At 36.5% G+C, this 25,325-nt stretch overlaps 1 protein-coding gene across 2 annotated transcripts in view; it reads right to left on the bottom strand.

Moving 5' to 3' along the window:
- The window catches only part of ADGRA1 (adhesion G protein-coupled receptor A1), a 252,358-nt gene that overhangs the window by 28,456 nt on the left and 198,577 nt on the right, over positions 1-25,325 (bottom strand). Inside the window, exons 1-6 of one of the 2 annotated variants that reach the window (XM_077183021.1) lie at positions 21,508-21,524; positions 21,046-21,253; positions 19,911-20,119; positions 11,534-11,661; positions 10,491-10,614; positions 3,958-4,103 (exon numbers count right to left, since the gene is read on the bottom strand). In XM_077183021.1, the coding sequence (XP_077039136.1) occupies positions 3,958-4,103; positions 10,491-10,614; positions 11,534-11,661; positions 19,911-19,913 (401 nt within the window). In that variant the 5' untranslated portion in view covers positions 19,914-20,119; positions 21,046-21,253; positions 21,508-21,524. Of the gene's footprint in view, positions 1-3,957; positions 4,104-10,490; positions 10,615-11,533; positions 11,662-19,910; positions 20,120-21,045; positions 21,254-21,507; positions 21,525-25,325 lie in introns of those variants that run through there. The other variant, XM_054637084.2, reaches the window with a different exon arrangement.

Below are 25,325 nucleotides of genomic sequence, written 5' to 3'. Positions count from 1 at the left end.
AGAACATTTTAAAAAGCTTATCAAAATATGTTACATAAAAAATAAGATGAAGTTCAACAGAGACAGTGACATCAACTGTTATCTGTTTTGCTGTTGCTTCTGCAACCTTATTTATGCACATCGATATTTTTTCATGACAGATATGGGATATTGGACTCTGTAATCTGAAGTCTGCCATATTAGTTATCTTGCAAGACATTCATTGAATAAAAGAGGTGGGAGAACATTAGGAGATATATTTGTACCTAACCTTGAGATAAAACTTAATTATCTGTCTCCTTATCACCAATCTCTGGCCCAGCTAGCAGCTTATTTATTTTTTATTTTAAATGTTTAGAATGCAATTGTGCTCATTAGTTATCTTATTTAAAATGAAAGGAATCTGATTTTTTTTCTGTCACTCTAGAAAGAAATTATTTTAACAGAATATCTTTCAGAAGTATTTTCTGCTGCTCTGTATTTCTGTCTGATCTGTATGGGCAGAGAGCATCACATGAAAAATGCATGCACATAGCAGGCACAAAACCTAACACTACGTGTGCCTCAGTTGGGCTGATAAGAAGTTCTGTACATTGCAGTAATAGCTGAATCTTGCATGCCCCTTTGCCTTTGCTGGCAAAATCTGCCTTCAAATGAGTCAGAAGCTAAACTCTGCCAGGTTTAACAAATGTCCACAGAGGATGAACAGATAGAATTATTTATTTCTATTAAGAATACCACAGAGTATATTTTACAGGAAGTAATTTCATTATCTGTTGAAGTGCTAAGGTTCAGAATTTCAATACACAAAACTCAATGATGCATTAATTTGATCCACCTCATTAGCATCCAGGCACATTTAGAGAAAAATGCCAGAATTGTTACAGTTGGTTCCAGTCATCAAAGTGATGGGCCCTCGGGGGTTTAACTCTGTAATTAACAGATAATATATATTTCACGAATAATATATATAATAAAATATATATACTGTATGATGTACAGTGTACATAACGTATCTCATAATACATGATTAACATATAAAAAGAGGCAATATTTAAAATCATATTGCCATGAAGTCAAATTAGGCTGCAAAAACGTTCCAAATTTGATCACTCTATCTAGAAGAGAGAAAACTTATAAAGAGCCACAGCTTTACATAATAGAGTACTTATTGCTACAGCTCAAAGAAAAGTAGGAGAAAAAGATCAAGGGCACCTCATTTGTCTTGCTTCTGCAAATGAATATGCAAACAGCAGGCAGAGAAACTGCAGCAACTCTTACAAGCCTACATCCTTTTCTACTAACAGGTAAGGTCCCCTTTCAGATATTCTCTTCTATTTATTTTTGCTATTTCAGCTACTTTTTAGAATGGACCAAGCTTGGTGAAACAAATGTGGTGAGGCAATTTTTATGATTTCTTGGTAAATTCCACACGATAGTTTTGTATACTGATATTTGGCATTAGATCCTACTTACTGACTCACAAAAGGTACCTCTATGTTTCCTACAGCAGTGCATATATAAGGAATACAAAACCACTCACATGTGAACTGGAAACACCTTCTATCAAGTACAACCTTTACCAAAGAAGACTGAAGGACAACAGCTGAGCACAGAGTTCTGGCCAAACACATTCACATATTTGTATTGTATACTTCTCTAAGTCTACAGAGAAGGACCACTGAAAAAGTACCTCATGTTTAAAAGTGTCTCATAGACTGTATCATTGGCTTCCTATCACTGACAGTCCTGACATATAAAAAAGGCTAACTCCATCTCCATTTGAATAAACTTTATACTATTTAGCTATCTACTGATGTCAAATGGAGACAACACCTCCTCACCCAAACTCAGGCTTTTCCCTTAAGTACCTGAGGAACAATATGTATAAAGGCTGGCATTGGCTTATAGTCACAAGAACACTGACTAGTTAAAACATTTCTTATAAATTACTGCCTTGAAATGTAAGCATCCTTAATGGATTTTATGGAAATATTATGACAAAGAATAATTCAGACTTTAATTTTATCAAAATCAGGAAAGGTAAAATGCCCCCAAAAATGATCATTATCATTCTGAAAGAACAAACAACTACTAATTATGAGTTTAGCATTTTCTTGCTTAAAGTGATTCTTAATTTTACATATACTATGCCTGTTTTCTACATGAAGCGAAACTGATCCTTACTCTTTTGAATCTAGTGCTCACCATTGTGAAATTGTATTAGACATTTCAGTGCCTGTGTCTCTAAGATACATGGTGCCCTGTGGGAGAAAAATAGCTTAGAATAATTTTACTTAGCTATTAAACAATTATACCCATGTTCTCTTACAGCTAGAAGGTGGTTTATCATTTCTATTGCTAAACTTAAAATAGCTACTATTTATTTTCACTGTCTGGGAACTTCAACATGACTGGTACAACAAAGATTCTAATTAGAGTCATCTTTCCTGTAACCTGACTGTCTATTGTTTTCCAACTCAAACAAGATTTGAATTTGAAGAACATACACTATGCTGGGTCTACGTAACTTGTAACAATTTTCTACCTTAATAGTCACACTGCAGCATTTGAAAATTGGCAATTATTCATTTTGCCATGAGCTGGTAAGTGAAGGAGTGAAACTCTCATCTCTGAAGAATGGTGTAGTAAATCATGGATGAGCAAAGTCAGGCACTCTCAAGGAAAGACTACCCTCTTGCTTACACCTAACAAAGCTAAAGATCCAATATGGCACTCCTTCTCATCACAATACACATTTTATGTTAACTTTAATCAATTTCATCTCTAGAAATAAAGTGTTTTAAAAAGAAGAAGACTAGCTAGTTTTCCAACTAAAATCATGTTAGTAAAAATCTGACGCTGAAGAATCAGACAGAAAAACTCAATTCATCTTCTTACAAACTTTTAACAAGCGGTGACACCATCACACAGTCATCTATAAATGCTACTTGCTAAAAATTTTGTGCTTAAAATAAAATAATCTACATCTGTTTAAAAGAATACATTGTGGATTTTTCATTGTGGAAATACATAAAAAGTAGAATTTGTATTTCCTGACCTCCACTATAAAACTGAGGTCTTTAGGCTGAATTGACCATTCAGGCTTGTCCATGATCTGTGGGAAATGAGAGGCACCTCCATAAGACAATTCCTGCTGTCCTCACACAAACATTCAAGATGGACAGGAGGAATTGTTCTCTGGAAGCTCCTTTTCTGCCTCCCTCCAAAATCCTAGTAGGGACAATATATAACTTTGGCTAATAAGTAATTTTTTGACAGCTAAGCTTTAAAAAGATGAAATAATTTTCTCATGCCTTTGGCTTGAAATCCTGGTTTTGTGGTGAGGTTTTGCTAGGGTTTAATTTTTTATTTTCTTGTGCAGACTGACTATTTTGGCTTGCAGTTTCAGTATCTCAGAGGCATCTGGCAAGAACTCCCACTGTCTTACACCTGCAATGCCATCAGAGACACGTTTGAGTCTGCTCCAGCGGGAGCTGATAGGGAGTGCAGACTCCCAGTCGCTCCCGTAACAGAATCACGTCTCTGATGGGCAATGAGGAAGGCTGCCATCAGGCTATCAGGCTTTCAATACAAGTGTGGGCAAGAAGTAGAGCAGAAGAGATAAAGGTAAAGGGTCATTACAACACAGTTGCTGGTGATTAAATAAGGCTCGGAATCAAGCCGGGATTTGTTTTCTTCCATAATAAATCAATGGAAACATTTCAATTCTTCCTGTTCAGATAAAGGTATCTGAACTGAGCCAATACCAATTCTACATATTTCCATCTTCTGAGTAAACTATCAGCACACAATAAATTCTCAGATTTTTGTACGCACCCAGGTGGCTCAGTTCTTTACGGATGCTATTTATAGTCTATAAAAAGTAAAAAGTACAGAAAATAAGAATGAGAGTTTGCTTATAATTGATATATTCTAGGAAGAAATTAAAAAAAGAATGTAACTAATATTCCATACCTGAGTAGAGGTTGCTTTGGATAAGAAGGTTGGTCACTGTTTTGGCAAGGCTGAGGTTTTCTTGTGACTTGCTTATAAATATTCCTGGCAGTTACTCCAATCCATAGCATAGTAGAGAGTGTAGAATAATGCAGTACAATGCCAACCTAAAAAAAAAGTGGACAATTCAACAACTCAGTAAATGGATCAGTAAAACAAGAGTTTTACAAGAATCTTATTTCATAAGGGCACAGGCAAAAAAATTAATTGACTTTATAAATGCATCTAACATTTGCACTTAAAACCAGTTGTTTAATCCACCATAGATAGCATTATCTGCAATACCAGAAGCGATGTTAGGAATTAGAGACAAAAAAACCATTTGTTTTCTAAGAACCTGTTTAATGAAAACATTTTACACCTGGATTTAAAGTGACTCTTTAATGACTCTTATTCTGTATTGCACTCTTTAGCCTATCATGAGAATGCAATTTAAAATTTAATGAGAGGCCAGCATTTTTGCTTGCTATTATGCTATTTCCTTTAACTTTTCAGGAATAGCCTGCTGTAGTTCCCTTTCTGCTATACACAGGCAAGGCTGACTTCTGGAAATGGCATCAGTACTATTTGCACTGATAACTCCAGATTATTTTCAGACATATTTCAAGAAAATTATAAACTTGTCTACAGAATTTAAAAAGAAAATGACAACTCTTGGCATTCCCCCTTAAAAAGAATTATAATCTCTAATAATGTTATTATCACTTTGTCCCCAAGAAACTGGTGCTTATCATTGAAAGGAAAACAAAGTACAAGCACCTCTAAAATGCTAACATCTTTGTTATGTTAGTAATTGTTATTCATTACTATGGAAGCAGTAATTGGAATTTTATCCAATCTCCAGTGCTTTATTACATCAGCTAAGTCTGCATCTGATTATATAAAATGAGGTTACCTTTGAAGCAATAACCTGACATTTTGCAGTGACAAGTAAAATATTGCTATAATTGGAAAGAACATAAAAGTTTAAGGAATACAGAGAATTGCTGAATAAAGCTAACACAAATCTATTATAATGATTTATTTGAACCAGTGTTCATTTTTGCTCCACTTAAAACAAAATAATTGATGGGCAAAGAAAAAAAATTCTATGCATTTTGTTTCTATTTAGTATTATATCTCAAAACTTGAAGTTAGCAGCAAATATCATCAACAGAAAACCCTTTGTAATTTTCTCTGGGACTTGTTTGTCACATTAGACAAGGGAGGATAAAGCCTTCATCACTGCTACTGTTTGAGGTAAAAGAAGCAGAAATAAGAGAATGAGACAATTGTGTATTATGAGCTGGCAGACACTGCCAGTTCAGGGACTGTGCTGTCTGGACTTGGTTCACAGGCAGCTTGCAGAGATGCCCTGAACAGAACCATGAGCAGGGAGGGGAGGCAGGAGGATGAGAAAGGGGGAAGAAGAAGGAGGCAGAAATAATGAGAAAGAACTGGAAAAAAATCTAGATATTTAGCTCCTAACCTCTTTCTCATTTCAGCATAGCCCTGCTGCTATATATTCTGTTTTTCACACAGGTACATGCAATAATAGGAACAGTTAAAATGAATTCCAGGTCAAAAGGCACCTACATGTGAAATTCTGAAAATTATATGGCCATATAGATAGAAATCATCAACCACCTAAATGAATGTAAGACCCAAAAATAGTACAACAAAACAATTTTATTGAACTTTCAAGCAGGCAACTGAAGTGACTGAAAACATCACAGCCATGCCACACCTGCATCACATTGCTGTTTTTCACAGTGTGCTCATGTTTCAGCAACTGAGTTACATCTGATATATGGAGAAACTGAACAAACATGGAGGAGGCAAAAATGTTATCATCCTCTGTACTAACTCTTTCATGATCTGCATGTCTCTGTCAAAAAAGGCCCCAAACAAAACAAAAAACCCAAATCCCCAACCATTTGCATTTCTTGCTTGAAGGAAACAAGGATTTATCCTGAAGATACAGGACCTCCTTATGACAGATTTGACATGACACAGCAGAAGTGTGGGATTTGGAAGGGTGCACTGAGCTGTTAGAGCAAATTCTAGAATTTTTGCTGATGTTCACTAATAAATAGTAAAGGAATGCTTGTCACACTTTCCATTGAAAGTTCAGTGTTTCAAAGTGCTGGGTTTTGTCTCCCCACCGACATCAGTTATGTCACAGAGATGCATTGTCCTCACTGTTGTGCTTGAGGACTGTGACTGCAAGTTCTTTAGTCCCCTCCAGTGGGATCACCTCTTGCTAACTCTCAGGCTAGGAAGACACCTGGGCCCTACATTGGAAATGCATGATAGCAGCTCATAACACAGGAGGGAAGGATGAGGCTCAACAGAAAGACCAACGTGGCTTTGTTCAGTACTTTTTGTTTTTACTCTCTTAGCAAATGCAGACTTGAGGTTATGCATGAAAGGTCCAGGGTACAAATTTAGCTGTGTGTATCTTATTACTGGATTTCTACCTCTGTAAAGCTTCAGAGGCCAAAAACTATATACAAATTAAATATCAAAGTGATAACTTAAAACTATTTTCACTATTAGCAGAACTTTTGTATTTCACATAAAATTGCATGGAAAGGGTTGAATTTTCCACACAGAATAAAGGCTTATGATTGGAAATATTGAAGTGATGACCCCTATTTTTAAGAAGGTTTTCTGTACCATTTGACAGGCCAAATGGTACAGAAAAAACTGCCAGAATATAAGCATTGATAAGAGCACTGTATCTAAAGCTCTTTAATAACCACAGTTATATGGTAAAAATTTTCTTGTTTTCTTGGATTCATTTTTAACACGTCCTGTGTTCTCAGAACTCTTATCTTTGGGAATAAGCACTAGCCTTTTGAATAGAAGATTATACTTTTCTTCAGCAAGAAGATGCTGTCTGTTTGTGCTCCTTCAATAAATTTCAGTACCCTAGAGATAAGTTAAGTTCCATATGATGCAGTTACCATGGCAATGACCAGAATACACATTTATGCAAAGCATTTTGGCACAAAAGGGTTCTTGATCAGCTTTAGGTTGCACACAATTTTCTTTATTTTCCCCAAAATTTTAATTTAATTATTTTTTTTTCTAGTTGTAATCATATTTCAGATAAGATTGTACTTCTTAATTCAGTTTTATTTAAAGAAGGACACAGATATGCACGAACATTCTGATTAGACTTTTAATCCTGCAACAAAAATTATTCTTTTCTGTAAGATGAAGGGGCTCAGGAATATCTCTGCAGTCTGTAACACCAATGGATGTGAATATTTCATGATCTTTAAACATTTAGCATTAGCAAAACCCCATGCTCCCTCTTCACAGGTAGAAAATTTAGAGCAAAAAGTTCAGCTTTCTGAGCTGAACTTGTAGACTGCTGGCTAGTATGGAATGAGCTTTGCCTTTCTTGCTGAAGATCTACTGCCTGACAGAAATGAACTCACAAGCAGCTTCACATATGACATTCATCAGGGAGAAGGAGATCTGAGCCTTGCCAAAGCTTACATGGAAGCTTTTCTTTTATAAACCATATAGAGGTTCTTGGAGATGTGATTGGAGTGATCATGGAATAAAAAAAATAAGATTCTGCCTCTCTCCATAACTTTTCTGCCTCCTGAATCTTGTGTTCAGTCCATTCTTCATGCTTCAACATGTTTAACTGATGATTTCATCCCCTAGCATCCATAAACTCATGGCTATCATCCTTTCCTCTGAAGTAGAAGCCACGAAACAGAAATCTTTGAGAGTACAGAATTGATGCCTCCCACTCATGGGGAGGGATCCAGTAAGTTGTGTCTCCTTCTCTTTACATGAAAGGAGTGAGCTTCCTCCTGCCTTCTGAAGCAAACAATCTGAGGCTGGGAGATGGAAGGATGGAAGGGCTCACTGGCTGGCTCAAGCACCTTTCTGCTACTGTACTGCCTCTGATTTATCCCTGCTGCTCCTGAGACAACCTGTGCCTTGCTTCAAAGATTTTGCCAGTAAACTCAAGAGTCTGGATTCTACAACAGCCAACATTCAGTGACACCCAGAATGAGATTCAAGAGAAATCTAAAGAGTTTGTAAATTCATTCACTCGGGAAATGTGAGGAGATGCAATCAACAGATTGCATTCCAGACCAGCATTCGAACATCAGGATTTTTGTAAATCATAAAGACTGTAGAGCACACATGCAAGTGAAAGGCCTATACAAAATGCTCTCTGAAACAGATATGTAGGTTTAAAAGGGAATTTTAGATTTTTAGATTCCACATAAAAATAAATGTCTGACCACTTCTGAAAAGATTTTTTTGTGTGACTGTTTCACCTTGAAGGGGATTTGAAGGTTCTTCCAGCTATCACAGAAAATCACAGCATTAATTCCTGATGTTTAAAACTAACCTGTAACTACACATTTGTAGACAGAGGGTGATCCAAATAAAGCTAATTTAGAACCACCCTTTTAGGTTAAATTTGAAGGATAAAAGTTAACTTAGTCTATTGTTTCACATTCTTAAGTATGCTGCAGTGATTTTTTTTTTGTGGAAGTTTTAGGGATAATTACAATAGGAAAGGAAGTGGTTGACTGGCTTTTATGCAACATTTCAGTGATTAGGACAAAAAATACTTGCAGTTGGAATCTTTCTCTATGCACTCGGGAAATAAAAAGTGAAAATTGCATTGCTGCAGGTTGAAGTTGTGCTTTGAATTTTAGCAGAATGAAGGATACCTCTGGAATGGCAACTGATGGTGTTACACCTGTGGTATAACTAATATTTTAGTGCTGCTTGAAGCAGTAACGTTTTCACAAATATATTTTAAGCCCCGGTATCAGAGCTTTGGCATGTTGGATAATAAATCACAGACTAATTGTCTCAGGGTTATCACAGGACACAGGCATTGGGACTCAGAATTTTGAAAACCTTGCTGTCAGAAAGCAAGAAAAGATCTGTGGCTGGGTATGATGTGCTCAAAGTGAACAGTTTTCAGCCTCTGTTAGGAGCTATTGGAGCCTTGTCTTAGATTGCTTGGACCATTTCCTCCATTAGCTCTGTCTAATTACATCAGACAATTTCTACCAGGAAATAGAGGACAGTCTTTGTCACTTGTATTTTCCTATACTGTAACTACTGATGATATTAGCAGGTAAATAAATAACTTAATGAAACTGGTTAGCAGACATATAGGGATGGTTCAATTCTGTTTCTTTAAGTGTGCACATTTCTCAGCAGCTCAGGATCTGGCCCTATCCCACAGCCAGAGACAGATGCCACTGATAATGCACTTTATTAAGATACCCCTGTAGTTTATGTACTACTTATAAAAGGCTATTAATAACACATTTATCTCAATCAATTTTTCATTATAGCTGTTAATACCACGTTGCTACCATGCAAGCTGCAAAGTAAATAATCCGACAATGCCTGAAACAACAGATGGTCATTTGTGACCATGTAATTACATGGCCATGGCTGCCCTACAAACTAATCTGCTACTATCACTTGCAAACTGCAGACAAAGACAATAGTAAGTGATATTTCAATTTGCTAGAACTTACAAATTAATTATGACACAATACACTAGATACTGTGAGATATTTCTCTCCATCTAATGGACAATTTTGTCATTTAAATGAGTATCATGTAACAAACTTAGGTAGACTTCCCAGGTAGAACATCACAGTGCTTGCAGACCCACATGTGCCGTTTACTGGTGGTCATGCACAAGGATGCACAAGAGGCTTCCAAAGCACCTCACTGAATACTGTAAGAGTGATAACTTTACTACAGAAAAATACCAATGACATTCATGAGCCCTGGTGCACTTCTACAAATCTGAGAGGAAGAAATGTTCAAGGCAAACAAATTGCAACACGCTCTCATCAGACATTATAGAAGATGACTGAAATGACTCACTTTACACATTGGACAGACTCAGCCTTTATATTCAGAGCAGCTGAATCCAGCCCTGTCTGTGCATCTCACCACACTACTGCCCCAAAAATGCTGAGGCAAGAGATATGAAACAGTCCAGCAGTGCAAACAAGGGTCCATAAATTACAAGTATGCTGGTCTGCTGTGTCTCCTTATGGATCATCCAGTGAAGCCAGGGCTACCCCCAGGCAAACAGTGCATGTGTCACAAAAGTGAAGCAGCAACTTTATCCCACACATTCAATCCAAAATACAGGAAGAACAGAAGTATTCTGGATTCGTAGTTTTCAATTATCCTGTACAGCAGAGAAATATCAAGATTTTCAATGCTTTTCCTAAAAAAAACCAAAACAACAAGAATGAGGCAATCTGAGCCTCAGAGAAGTCAATGCTTTGATCACCCTCTTAGAGAAACTCAGGTGACAGCCAAACACTGATCATTCCCAGTACTGGCCTTTAAAAGATATGCTTATAATAGTTTATTTTGAAAAACTTAGGATCCAAGAACAATATAAGAAAAGAACTGCCAACATTATGTTAAGAACTCATTTGCAAGTTTCAATTCTATTAGTAAGAATTACTGAGACAGATACTTACAGCTTGACATATAATTGGATATTTAATGCGATTGATTCCACCAGCAAAAACAGCAAATGTGAGAGCAGTGTGGAAACAAAAGTTGAGAAGCATGTGCCATCCTTTTCTGCTTATTCGGATTGTGCTGTTGAAAAAAAAGTCATATTTTAAAAATAAAACCCTCAACATATGTATTATAAAGATTACTATTCGGGAAAAACACTTAATTTGATAGAATAAAATTCTCAGATTCTTGAATATGTATGTAGCAATCTACCCATAGGACAGAGTCTGATCTATAAAGCACTGAAATAAATTATAAAAAAAGGTAAAAGAAATGGTAAAAATCATAAAGTTCTACTGATTTAAAGTTTCCTCCACCAAATCAAGCATTTAAAGTAGAGTACTAAAAGCAAAAGGCTTATTGCATAGCTTCACGTATGCAGAACTTTAACAAGACATCTCTAAAGGACTAAATGGAAGCTGAAGATCAGAAGACATTGCATTAACTTCACATAATTAATATTTAGCAGCTTCTACAGCACAATACATTCCTACTCATTTAAATTGCTAATGGTCTTTAACCAGAAGTATGTAGTTAAAATGGCATTTATATAAATTTTTCATATCAAAGAAAACACAAGTTTTCTAAACCCAAAATTTAAAAGACAAAGAAAGTTCCTTTAATCCAGTGATAGTTACCAGTCTTCCAACCAAACTTGGTCTTAAAAGTCATTATGGCAAGTGTAGCTGACCAAAGGGCTGCTCGACTGGAATTTGCCAGAAAGCACCTTAATAGTGTTAATGGTTTTATATGTTGAGTTTGTTGAGTTAGAAATTTTAGGAAAAGTGTACAGAAAATGTAAACATATGTGAGGAAAGCTCAGAAACAGCCTAAGACAGGTTGATATAAACTTTGTTTTGATTTCTCTGGTGTAAATTGCATTGCTGATGTTATTATCCAACAGTAATTCAAATACTTTTAATTTATCTTTACAGCAAAGGTTATAAAAATTCAAGTGTTGTGCCGACCATTTAATATGTGCTTAAAATGGAATTCTTACCTGTGATGGACAATGTAGGTGATAATGGAAGCAAACAGGCACAACAACATCACTGCAGTACATGCATAAACCACAGGGTGCAGAAACTCCCCTGGGTACTGGGGGAAAGACAGCACTGTCTTAAAATCCTGGGGAAAGAGCAAAATGATTTAACATTGTTAGGCATGTGTGAAACTGGGACTTCATTCCAATATGTCCTGTCATTTCTAGCTGTTCCCTTTCAAGGGCAGGAAAAAAAAAAGATGAACTTTTAATGTAGATACAGTTAATGAAATTGCAATAACAGACTGCTCCTTCCTCATCTGCATACCGTTTGCTAGACAAAAATTAACCTTTTTGTACAAGCAGACATATCCTAATTAAAAAAAATGTCTGAAAAAATACACAGAGTATTACATTTTCCCAGCATTAGCAGTATCTGGTCCTTCTGATAACGTGAACTTTATGAGCATATTTTACTAAGATATTAAGAACAAAATTTCAAATCACCATAAAGGTCTCCAAATGACATATATATGGCTGCAGAAGAACCACTCAAAGTAAAAAAGAACCATGAGAATACACTCAAATTATCAACTCACTCAAATATAATTACCAGTTGATACAACTCCTGTAACCCAGTGACCTTCACACTTAGTTGGAAGTACTCTACTCCCTATAGTAATTCAAAAGTAACTTGGACAGCTATATTAACAGCAGAGTAAAGATCCATGTGTTCCTTTTGAACATGTTAGTGCCTAGTAACACAATTCTTCATGAAAAACAATGAAAAACTATCCATATATCTGTAAAATTAACCTTATCAAATTCCCATTCTAAATTACACATTTAGGAGAGCTAAATCTGGAGGTGTGATGGATGGAAAGCAAAAGGAGCCCATTACATATAACAGAATGTCTTCAGACTGTCTGAATTACAGCAGACATACCATTCCCTGTAATGCGTTAAGCCACAGGGCTTAATGCATTACAGGGAATTTGCTTGTGGCACTACATTTCTGCACACAGATACCAAAATTTATACACAAAACCTATCACCTGAGTGCAAACACAGTGTCATCTACATGCCACTTGCCATGTGCAGAGGCACTAACTCTGCACATAAAAATGAATATACATCCCAGCAGACAAAGCTAAAATCTGAAATAGTACCGAATATGATAATCCAGCAAACTCTAACTTTAAAATATTCGCAAACATTTAAAATACTTTTTTCTTATTTGTCAGTTTTAGGTTCCCTTAGAAGAAGATTCAATACATTATTTTGCTGAGGTGAAATCTCCCCTTAGGAAACTGGGACTAATGCTAATACCTCTGTTTAATTGCATTTGCATGCAGAGAGCTGATTTCTAGCACCATTATTTATGAATATGAATTTGTCCACGTACAAGCAGATAATGTTCGTGAGTATATGCAATTACTAAATGGTGAGAATTTAGTTAACCTTCTAAAATGATCCTCTCAAGTAACTGATGCCCTGGTAGTTATTATTTTCCTTCATTATTAGCTTTAAAGTTTCTAAGATTGATTGTTCCAGTTTCTCCAGATGCATATGAATGTCAGCTCTAAACAGAGCAGCTCACAACATATATAAAAAGGACCATCAAAATGAAAAATAACTTATGAACAAAATGCCAACTACATGTTATCACATCCCATTTCTCTTCATGCACTTCCTCAGCTTGCATGTAAACCTCAGTTAAACCTGCTCTGCCCCTCCTGTCCTTCACACAAGTTTTCTCTCTGCCCTGCCCAGTTCACCAACACCCAGGGTGAGAGGTGGAGTCACTTCTCATGGAGGAACTCAGCTTATGCTGTCTCATCTAGAGGTGTCAGTTCTTGCTACTCTTCCCTCAATCACAAATGGAAAAGAAGAGGAAAAGAGCTCTGTCTTTTGATGTGCTAGTTTTTTAGCATGACAGACCCAGGCTCTTAAGGCCTTCTCATTCTTGTCTTCTTCCAGTGTGCATGAATAAACACTCAGGATTTCATGACTTCGTAACTTTCCAATAATTCCTTAAAAGTCTGTTGGTTCAGAACTGCCTCTGAATGTACACCCTTTTTCACCCTGCTCATCTTTTTCTCCCATGTTTTTATTTGCATCATCTCCCCATTAATTCCTTTATAGAGCAAGTCTTTCAAGTTAGATGAATAAGTGTTTAACAGGAATGTTCAATACAATTTTAGCTCCTACTATGAGTAGTAATGCAAACAACTGGACAATTTAAACAGAAATACTCTGCTGAAAATGATAAAACATTTATTTCTAGCTCTTACTGATGTAATTATATTTTCATATACTATAGTACACTTTGCATAAATTTAGGTACACAATTTCTCTGCATTCAGAAATGTGTTACTGTAAACTATACAGTAGTAGCAGCACAGTTATTTAAAGAAATAAGTAAGTTGGATATCACTGTGAAAAGTTAAAGTTGTGAAAAAGGAAGCACAGTGAAGTTACACATTTGAGATGTGTAGTTACACATTTGAAAAAAAATGAAAGCAATTTTACTTGAGCACCATTACTGTGTACTAAAGAACTAGTTTTTAATAGTGTAAATGCAAGGTTCAACATCTCCCTGTGTTTGATCATCAGTATAAAAGCAAATGCCATGTGTCCTACAGGAATACAACCATTTTGCCTGCAGAAGAATGAAGAACAATCAGCATCTTAAAGCTAATTCCATTTTTAAGTACGAGTTTTATCTCTTATCTAATCTTCTACAGTAAATAAATCATAAAATTTGGAGTATGAAAATCATTAATGCCAAAGTAGAATATCCTTTTTAGAAGTTTTGTATATTGAAAACTGATTTCATTATAGATATATAAGAGATGTATCTTGTCTGTTCTCTGATGATAATTAAACCTTATTGATCCATCAACTTCCCTTGAGTAATCTTCTGGGGAAGACAACATGCAGAAAAGAAGCATTTTTTTAAATGCTGTATGCAAAGCAGCAAAATTGTATGTTACATTTTAAAAAGTTAGGTTTGATTTTATTTCCTAGAGGGGATTCAAATCATTATGATATTGAAAATTCACAGCAATTATCCCAGGAAAATGAATACTTACAAGACCTTGATCATTATAAACTGATGGCTACAACTATGAGGCCCGTTAGTTGTTGTCTAATGAGAAACTGTCATCATTCACCCTTTTAAGATGGTGTGAAACAAATCAAGTGGTGAGCACTTGGGGCACATGAGGTGAATCCCATATTGAGCCACATTACCAAGACTGCACACAGCAGAGGAGGGAAATGATTATTCCCTGCTATTCACCACTTGTGAGCCAAATCTCAACTACTGTGTCCAGTTTTGGGCACTTCAGTACAAGAATGACGTTGCTGAATTGAAAGGAGCCCAGTAGAAGCCACCAAGACAATAAAATGTCCCAAGGCCTAGATTCCAGGCCTTTAATTTCCATCTATCTTCCAAGAGTTGGCATATTTTACTGAGCTTTACAATCTGAATCCATTTACCTGCTGGCTGAAGTTGCACCATGATGAATGCAAGATCCATTAAGCCAACAGAAAGGAGAAACAGAAAGAAAGAGCTTGAGCCAGAGATCTGATTTGTGGTAAAATCACTGCCTTTTGGAGGAGACAAGCCTGGAATTTTGAGCCCAGTACCAAACCAGTTTATGCTTTTTACAGAGCAAATAATACATATTATTAAATGCAATTTAATAAAATGTACGTGGGAGGAAAAAGATATAAAAAGCAGACCTTGCTCTTAAGAGTACTCTAATTCCAAGGCTTTGTGCAAAAGAATGTCAGTCAGGAATATTCTTTAAAAAGCAGCCTTTTCTGGGGGCTGGACTCAATACTGTCCATATGGGCTCAGCATTCTCTGATGAGCATGAGCATTACATGAGCAGAGAGCAGTACATGCCAGCTGAGGACTGAAGTGAGGAGCATGTGCCTCTCCTTGCAGGCTCTTCACACTGGGAAACATCTATACATGTGCAGATTAATCCAATTCCAGGGAATTCTGCAGTTCCCACTACAACAAATGTTGATTTTACATATAGCAAGTAAACTTTCTGGATCACTTTCACAAACTTTGGTGCATAAACTCTACTAAGGTCTATGCTATAGGTGTTTAACTTTGTGTTTAAACATTAAAAAAGACTTGACTGCCTCTTGTTATAGGCAGTCTGATTTTTCAAAGTACAGAACAATGTTTCCACAGCCTGCTATGAGAAAACCCTGTGTTCTCTGTGGGGAAAAGTCAAATACTGTAATTATGTCAACCTTCTAAATGACATCTCTGTAATACTTCCCCAACTCATGAATTAATTTCTCAAAAGGCTTAGACAGTCTGCTTAATTTGCAGAAGACCTGAAAGATGGAAGTTTAGAATTCTGTCTTCAGAATTGAACAGGCTTAAGAAATTCTGCAATTGTTTCCAGTAACAATGAAAATGTTGAAAAAGCAGCTTTTTTTGTACCAGATTGGAAAGACTACAAAGATTGGGGGGATGCTTGCAAAACAACAAGAGAAAAGTGCCCTAACTCTTGCTGTGATCCATTCCTAGCATCCTGCCTCTTCTCAGTTTCCCATTCACACCATTTTCCAAGGTTTGCTTCCAGAACAGTTTCAAATATGCTCTGGTTTTGTCAGTTCAGTCTCCCCAGCCCTAATTATTTCATACAAGCATCCACTGAATGTATGCTGCTTCTACAAATAATTACTCCTTTTGCACATAAAGCAGACCCAAAACTCCAAACCTATGTTGGTTGGAATAATATGACAAATTGTGACAAAATAGGAAAGGAGCTGCTTTTGATTTTATGTTGATTTAACCTTATGTTGATTTAACTTTTAGGATTACAATTAGAAGTGCTAAGAATATTTATTAATCCATTTTATGTTAATTGGGAAGTATCATACTTAGATTTAATAATTTTATTTGTGTTTATTTGGCAGATTTGAGGAAATTACTATTGACAAAGCAGTCTAAGGGGGAAAGGAAATGCTGTATACAATTACAGTAATATCCATCACTATTGAATTTCTATTGTGTTCTAAGAAAAATGAAAGGAAGAACAAAGGACAATGCATGCCAAAATGTATTTAGCAAATTTTGAAATTCATTGTTGCTATTGGATATTTTTGTCATCTCCTGAAGAGTTATTCCTCAGATATGGAGGTCTCTGGATTGGTCATAACATACACAAACATTGTCCTGAAAAATTAAAATACTGATGTACAACTTTGTTCACACAACAGCATAAATATTCAGTATTTAAGAAGCAAATACTTATCATTAGCTATGACAAAGCTTCAGAGTATATAAATCCATGATTTTACTCTAAAATAGAAAATCATATTGCAGAGTTCAGGACCCTGCAGGGCTTTGGACACCTCCAAAAGAAACTAGAGTGTAACAAACTCTCTTTCTCCTATAGATAACAGAAGAAAAGACAAAACAGAGGACTAGTCTGAGCACACAGTACATGAAGGAAAAGGCAGGAATATAATGCGGGTGTTAGTTCACATTATTTTACTCTCACCTCTAGGACATACTACTCAAAACCTGATCAGAAATAGATAATGCTCTGTTATGTCTGACTCTATTATTTTACTTCTATTTGCCAACATAATCCAGAGCAAAGTGAAAGTGGGAGGCCACGTGAGGGAAGGAGCATGTACCTCTTTCCCAACCCAAGCTCCAAAGTAAACTTTCTCTCTCATTGACATCACTTGAACAACTGTCACAGAGAGAAATCAAAGGGCTCTACATGACTCCTCTCACTTGAAGTATGCTCATGCTTATTAATTATCAATCATTGTTGATAAATCCTTGATTGCTGCCTTTCTAAAAAAAGGACTCCAGAAAACCTTTATTTTAACCCTTTTATGTTACATAGACATAAACAACTTCTATGAAAGCACCTTAGGAAACATTGTCTTACTATTTAAAAAGGTGCCAAACCAGAATATGTGCTGTGCTAACCATAAAATGGACAGTTGGATTGACTGAGGCTTCTGTTTCAGCTTCATCTACAGCAGGATGTACACAATTCTGATGGCAATGCAAAGCTTTAGTGCTGCTTTTTAGTTTACAGATACTACTTCAGTTTTCTGCAATTACCCCCAACCATAATAATCAATTATGAATTTTTGTTGTTTAACAGATTAGAGAATTACAGATTAATGACATGTATCATGATATTGTAGCTAATTTCATTAGCTACACACCATATGCCAGGTATCTTGAATTTGCTGATGGTTTGTTAGTATTTTAAAATACATTAGGCATATAGATATAAATTAATAAGGCACATATAAGCACTTTATCCCATTCATTTTATAAATTAATAACAATGCAGAACAATGAAGTATTTTTCATTTCTGCTATGAGAATTGAACCGCTCAGAAAAGCATCGTTTCTATCAAATAAAATAATCCTTGACTTTATGCCACAAAAAAGTGATTAAGAAATAATACTTGAATGAAAATGTTTGGACATAATGAAGCTACAAAAGTTTTCTATTATCTATTTAGAAAGACAATGACTGGAAAGTGGATTTGTGCGTGTGCATATTTATATATGTATATTTAAAAATTACTTGTCATCCTTTTCCTTAAAAGTTACTGTGAAACATGAGCTAAGAAACATATCCCATTGTTTGCCACCATAGAAATTGCAAAGCAAGGGTGATTCTAAGATTCTACTTTCTTGTCTTGCACAGATAAAATTGTAAGATGCACACATGAAATAAAGCACAGTCAAATGCTCATAAACAAACAAACACAATGCCTAAAGCAGAATTACATACCAGATACAAAAGCTCCAGTAAAAAGTGCCTCAGTTGCCTTTACAGTTGAAGAAAAACCCATCTCCTACATCTTATAAGAGATAAATGGGCTTTACAACCCAAAAATTACCTGCAGCCCTTGTATCAGTATTCAACTTTTCAAACAAAAAGAAATTGTGGAAATGGTTGATTGCAAACTGTTAGTTAACATTTAGTAACTGCTCAAAGTTTAAGAGCAACATGCTGAACTCAAGCAGTTGAAGAAGGAGGAAGCCATTTTGGGTGTGGCACCTGCAAAGTCAACAGGTGCTTTCTTTAATTAATTTAGAAAAACACCCTCAAAGCAAAATTATTATTCACATTCTGGGAAACAAGAGTCTGGGGGGAAAGGGAACTCACAGGAGCTGTAGAAAATGAGGTACATTTGCTGTCATCAAATCTGAGGAACAGCTCTTACATTCTGAACAATTCTATAATGGGTAAAAAAATGTTCAACTAAGTCTCAGGGAAATCAGTTCTTATGAAGTGGACGATAATATCTGCATTTAACTCGTGGGCAGCAGGGCTTTGTGCTATGATTGGCTGCCATCTGGGCTCCATCTGACAGCAGCAGATTGGTATTCTCTGCACACGTCCTCGCAATTCCTGTCGCCTGTGTTTGCTGTCCCTTACACATACACACAATACATTATTTACTCAACTATAAACATTTCTGTAATGTACACAAGCAGCATCTACAGTGCAATCGTGCATCAGCATTCAAGAGCAATGTAGTTTTAATAGTACGCACATCTACTCTTTTTACAACTGTTTTATAATAAATATTTTTAAGGGTGCAAAGATTTTCTAAAGCTTAGAAACCTTTCAGTTTCTTGTTCGCTTTCCTCTACTCCCTGAATAATTATTGTATGCATAATATTTTTGCTTTCATGAAGGTAACTTTCTGTTAAGCAGGTTAGTTAAATAACTGCAATGGGAACTGTAAGTGTGACTGAGAACAGAGCAAAGCAGCTGATGCGTTAGCACTGCACAGGAATATTTTCCTTCAGAAACAGCAATTTCGTAAGTAGGCTATCGGCATTGGTGCACAAACCAAAACTCCCACAGAATCAACAAGGACAGCTCTGTCCATACTTAAAAGAGCAGAAGATGTTATTCCTCTCCATTTATTAAATGATTCAACATTGCGGTATGCCTGCAACTAATTAGTATGATCAACACAGTGCAGGGCAGGAACAAAAGCAGACCAGCCTCTGAGATGTGCTGATGTAAAAGCACACAGGAGTATACATTTTTAAACCCTGTCATATAATTTATAACCATTATGTACTAATCATTCCTTGATGGAACTTTCATTTATAAGACTGAAGTTAATGTCATTTCTGATTAGGCCTGTCTCAGGATATTAAAACTGACCACCAGGTTTATTCACTTGCTAGCAGTTAAGTAACTTACTTTCTTTTAGACTGTTTTATACTGAATATTATAAAAACCCAGAAGGTCAGCTACTGACAAATCAGAATGAAAGAGATGCATGCAAATAAAACATAAATGTATGGCAAAAGAGAGAGAGAGAGAGAAATATATTTGCTAAGTCATATACTTACCATTAGCACTGCAAAGTTACTGAAGTGTGTACTCTGAATGGTGGTAATATTGCCTGCAGAACTAATTATGTGGCACCCTTCTCCCCACCAGCCTCCATGTCCATCTAGAAGGTCAAAATCCCAGAAGGCTGCAATGGGGTCTATACCCCGTGCAAAGTGCCTCAATCCTATAGTAAGAGGGCTGGTGAGGTTTCCAAAACTGCACCCATCTGCAAAAGGAAAAAACTGAATCAGAGAGACGGAGTGGAAAACCCTTTAGTGATGAATGCTCTGTAAAGAGACCAGATACACTAAACTAGGGGGAAAAAAGCCAGTGGACATAAAATCTTAATGGTCAAAATCAAAGGTAGTGCTCACATCGGAGAAGTTTGCAATGGTATAAATAAATCTGAGCATTGCAATCACATATTGTGTCGAAATGATCTAATAATTCCTCACAAAGGAGATCTTTTTTATTGTTTCAGATTCTTCATTTATGACCAGTATTACACTATTGCCCATGTAACTGCAGAAACGGCTCAGTTTCATGGCATGATTATTAGCTGAGACAATTCTGCACTTTGAAAGTAACATTCAAACATTTTAAAATGTTAATACAAATGAGAGCACTATTCAGTGTCGGACAAAATTAGTAAAATTGCATGGGTGAGTAATTAAACAAAATATTGATTCACTAGCACATACAATGTATGTCATTTAGTTAGAAGTCTGTAACAGCACCTGTTTTACATCCATCGCATCAGAAAGTATACTGCTGAGTATTGATACATGCAACAGGGCACTACTCCCACTCCAAAAGCCTTATTTTTACCAGTGCCTAGGACACTAACATTGCAACTGTAAAGAGTAAAACAAGGATCCTTCCGACAGCTGTAAGAAGCGAGCATCTGTAACAACACAGCCAACAAACAGTAGCCCAGAATTTGCATTCTAATCGCAGCGTAAGGGCATTTCTTTATTTGCAGGACAATCTGAATAAAATCGTGCAGACAGGAACAATTGCAAACATTGTACTAAAGACAGAGACTGTTTCCAGCCTCCCAGCACACTGCATACTCTACCTCTCTATTCTCTGCACAATCAAGTATACCGTAGCTTTTAGATGAAAAGAAAATAATGCATAACAGCTTCTCACCTATTTTAGCAAAAACAGCTGGTGTGGCAACCGTCCTACGTTTCCCGTCATCTGCAAGATTTGATGAGTTTCCTGTGCTAGGAAAGAGTTTTCCATTCCGAAAGACAATAAACTGTAGCTTGCAAGTGGAGTTATCAACAGATTGCCAGGCTGAAGACTGAGAGAAGACAGACTGTGGCAAATGAACTGAAGCTACTGCTACAGCATTCTGTACAATGAGAAAAAAAAAGAAACATTTAAAATGCAAATCACAACAGGGTTGCTTTCATGATGTTTTAAACTCCTGTACAAGAAATGTATGCTGCCTTCCTTTTCCAACAGTCTGGAAGCAACCAAAGAAGCACGGGCTGTAACCATGGGAATAGGATTGGTACAGTGCATATTAAAAGGGAAAACGTTTTGATTGAATGTGAGAGTCTATATGGTCAAGCTCCCTGCTGCAGAGGTGAGAATGGTTCTTACCGTGCCTGCTAGAGGGTCCATCAACACTGCAGATCCGATTTAAAGAGACAACCTCTACCAGGTTTTCTCCTTCACTTAAAATAGAATCAGACAACTTACATTAAAACATTTCTCCGAAAGGGTACTTAAAGGGTATAAAAATAATTTTATTATTAAAACAGATTACATCTGCAGAGAACTGCAAGTGCAGTAAACAACACAGTTTAGGAATATGTTTTTCTTGCTTCATATAAGGAAAATCAGTTAACTATGTTTTAGTCATGCAGGATTAAAAAATATTACAAACATTAATGTAAAAGAAGAAAACAAGACAACACTGGGAGAAAATGAATGAAGACTGTCAGATCACTATAATGGCTTTGAGTCGAGTGTTACATACCCTTTTACAAGCAGATAAATCCCTTACAGCAGAGCTATAAAATACACAAAACATTGTATTTTGAGGACTTCCCTCATCAAGTATTTTTTTTCCTTCCAAAGTAGCAAACTAATCATTAAAGACTGAGATATTTACAAGGAATAACAAATCATGAGCAACGGGAAAATAAACAGGGAGTCTGTCCTGAGCCTTGATGTGAAAAGTGTATGTATTTAAAAACAAACAAACTACAAAATGTTCTAATTTGCATTTCCCCCAAGGGTAGAGTAGGGCTCTGTGCACATAATTTACATAGATTACCACAGTTTGCTCATAGCACATGTGCACTACCTATTTCAGAAGTAAAACAATGATCTTCACAACAATATAAAGAAACATGACATTTAATATACATCCATGTATGGGGAAAATACACATGTGAGAGATAAAAGGTGTAACAGAGATCAGCAAACTACAATGAGTATGAGAAGCGTCTAGTGACCATGGAATAAATATGGAAGGAAGGCATGAGTGGTCTGTGATGTCATTTGAATGCTTAAATAAAGAGATAAAGACTTCTGTACACCATTTTCCTTTTACCATGTATATTCTAGGAAGGTTTTCAGATTTTAACAGTAAAACTGCAAAAACGTCCTTTTTAAAATAATAAAAATAAAAATTCAATCTAGGCAATGCTGCTCATTAAAAGTACAGAGAAAAAAAGAGCAAATAGCAACAGAACATTTCTACATTAGAATTTTAAATTATTATGAAGGCTGTAATTGGTATTAACTGAGCTAAACATCAAGCACTCATCCTGAGATTGTTTCCACTGTCTAATTCAAAGCTGTTATAATTGGCTTTATTTCATGCTTCTGAAACAGACATGTTTTACTCTACGATATCCCAACTATCTGCATATGCTGAACCTCTGATGATACCATTTTGGCCTTAAAATTGCTATCAAAAAGTACACAGAGAGTTTCTTAAAAGTGTCATTTATCAAATGCCAGATCACTGTTGAGGGCTTATGTGGAGACGTACAGATGTGTAAGAGAGGTTGCAGTGCGATTAAGTTTATATTTATGCTGGATTTTTATTATTATTCTGTGCTGGAAAAAGCAACAATGATGACATATTAAATTACACTAATTACTCATTACACATAAAAAGAGAAAGATAGAAGCATATGAATAAGCTTATGATAATGAAACCAACAGCTAAAGGCACTGGGTTAAGCAACAATGTTAAGCTATGACTTGACAAAAGCAGCCCTACACAAACCAGAGAAAACAACAGGTTTATAGCACTTTTGCTAAGAGGGCAAATCATCTAATTTATTGTGGTTCTCTAATTGCTTCTCCACTGGGACTTAGTGATACTAATAGGAAAAAGTAATGGTGTAGACAGAGCTTGCCTGTGGGACCGGGGAGGCGCAGAGTGGAAGCTGCTCCCACCTGAAGCGCAGGGAGCTGGGGCTGGTGGCCGTCCCTGGGCTGGGCAGGGCCAGCTGCCCCAGCTCTTCCCTGCTCACAGAGACCCTTCAGCACCCAGCAGGGAGGGAGGAACGGGCCCACGGTGCCCCAGCCTTACCCACAGCTGCAGCTTCACATCAGGGCCAAGGCTTGAAGGCAGGGAAGAAAAGCTGCACACAGTCCACAGTGCAATTAGTGTGGACTGGTTGCACTGCTCGGGCTGACTGAGCAAATCTCAAACATGCAGCAACATCAAATTATTTACTTGACAAAAAGACACATTTACAGAAAATGTTTTCCTGATCAGACTTCAGGAGAGCATTTTTCCCTTGTTGTCTGCTCAAAATGAATATGAATACCCATAACACAAACTATTTAATAAACTTCACTAAATTGCCTACAGTCACTTCCTGGAGTACAGTTTTATATGCCCACTTATACTACCTGTTACTTTAATTTTTTTTTGCATGCAGGCAGTCTGGTAGAGTGAAAGGCAAAGGGACAGGGTATTCCTAAACTGGACAAATGTACACTAAAGTCAAACTACTTGCTGCAGATCAAATATTTGCTTAGCAATTCCTCAAAATTAAATACCCAACTGTCTGCTACAGCAAGAGAGTAAGCCTGCCAACAAGATCCTGTAGTAGGATATTAATGAAAAATGCACATAGTGAGAAGGCCCACACATTCATGGTGCTGTTTAAAAATATGAATAAATACATTATATTCATCTAAGATGTGTGAGAATTTTCAATAGTATTACTTATTATTCACATGAGAGGGAGGATCCGAGCCCTGAGGTAGTTCCTATTATTGTGGTAGAGGATGGAGGGAATCTGAAGGTTCAGTCTTGTATTCTGATAATCTTGTGTGATGTGAAGCATAAGTCAGTTCCCCACTCTTGCCTCAGTTTCCCTCTCACTTAAATGAGATTAAAATGATGGCATTTATTTTGCCCTGTAAGATGCTCCAGAGTTCAGAGATTAAATACAATACAGGAACACATATTACTAAAACCAATGACAGCAACATCAAGTTTTGAGGGAATTACTGTACTTCGGATGCTTCAAAATTCACACAAATCATCTCAACTAATTTTTTTTTTTTATTTGGGCACCATATCACCACATCATATGGGAACTAAAGTATCTGAGCATGCTGGTGGCAAGAAGCTGCCTGCACCTCTGAGAAGAGAGAAAGAGCAATGCAGACCCACCACAGGAGCCGCAGCCTTGCAGTGACAGCACTGGCACCTCATATTTTCCTGGAAAAGCTTACAGTTTGTGTCAGCATTTCACCAGTCAGGATTTAGACATTCTGTGAGTGTTTTCAAAACAGAATGTCAATAATCCCATCATGACTCCATTTCAGTTTCAGTCCTATTAACTGGATTGTACTGGCATTGATTAGAAAAAGGGAATCCTGAACACACAGTGTAGATTCTTCTAAGGAGCATTTTTCTTCTGGAAAATGCTTGTCTTTAAAATGAAAACTATTCATAGGTATTCACCCATTTGCACACAAATATGATAGAAATGATGCAATTTTCAAACCCTCTGAAGTGTCTTCCATGTCATCTGCCCAGATATCTGAAAATCTGCTGTGTGACTTGCAGCCAGGGAAAGAGGGCTTATCAGCTCTAAACCAGCTCTTAGGATTTTTTGGGAGGCCTCCTAGGACTCCTGGCTCCTAGGACTTCTTGGAACCTGGTCAACTTTCCAAAAAGCAGAATGAAAGGTTGCTTTAAACACTCTGATGCATAATTTGGACAGTACAGTTTTATAAGTACTTTGGAAGTTTTGGGGTTTGTTTCCATTTTAGACCTATTTTTGAGTGTGTGTGTGTGTGTGTAATTTTTCAAAATATCTGAGGCACTAAAACAGAACCAATAAATCCAACTGTATTCTAAAAGTTTTAAATTAAAAATCTCATTCTAAAGCAGAAATGGTCCTCAGGATATTGGGAGCTACAGACTCTTGCAACTC

This window comes from Agelaius phoeniceus, chromosome 9 (genome assembly GCF_051311805.1).
Source record: "Agelaius phoeniceus isolate bAgePho1 chromosome 9, bAgePho1.hap1, whole genome shotgun sequence".
NCBI classification, from domain to species: domain Eukaryota; kingdom Metazoa; phylum Chordata; class Aves; order Passeriformes; family Icteridae; genus Agelaius; species Agelaius phoeniceus.
The sequence above is the reverse complement of the archived record's forward strand: the minus strand, read 5'-3'. Positions and strand labels throughout refer to the sequence as shown.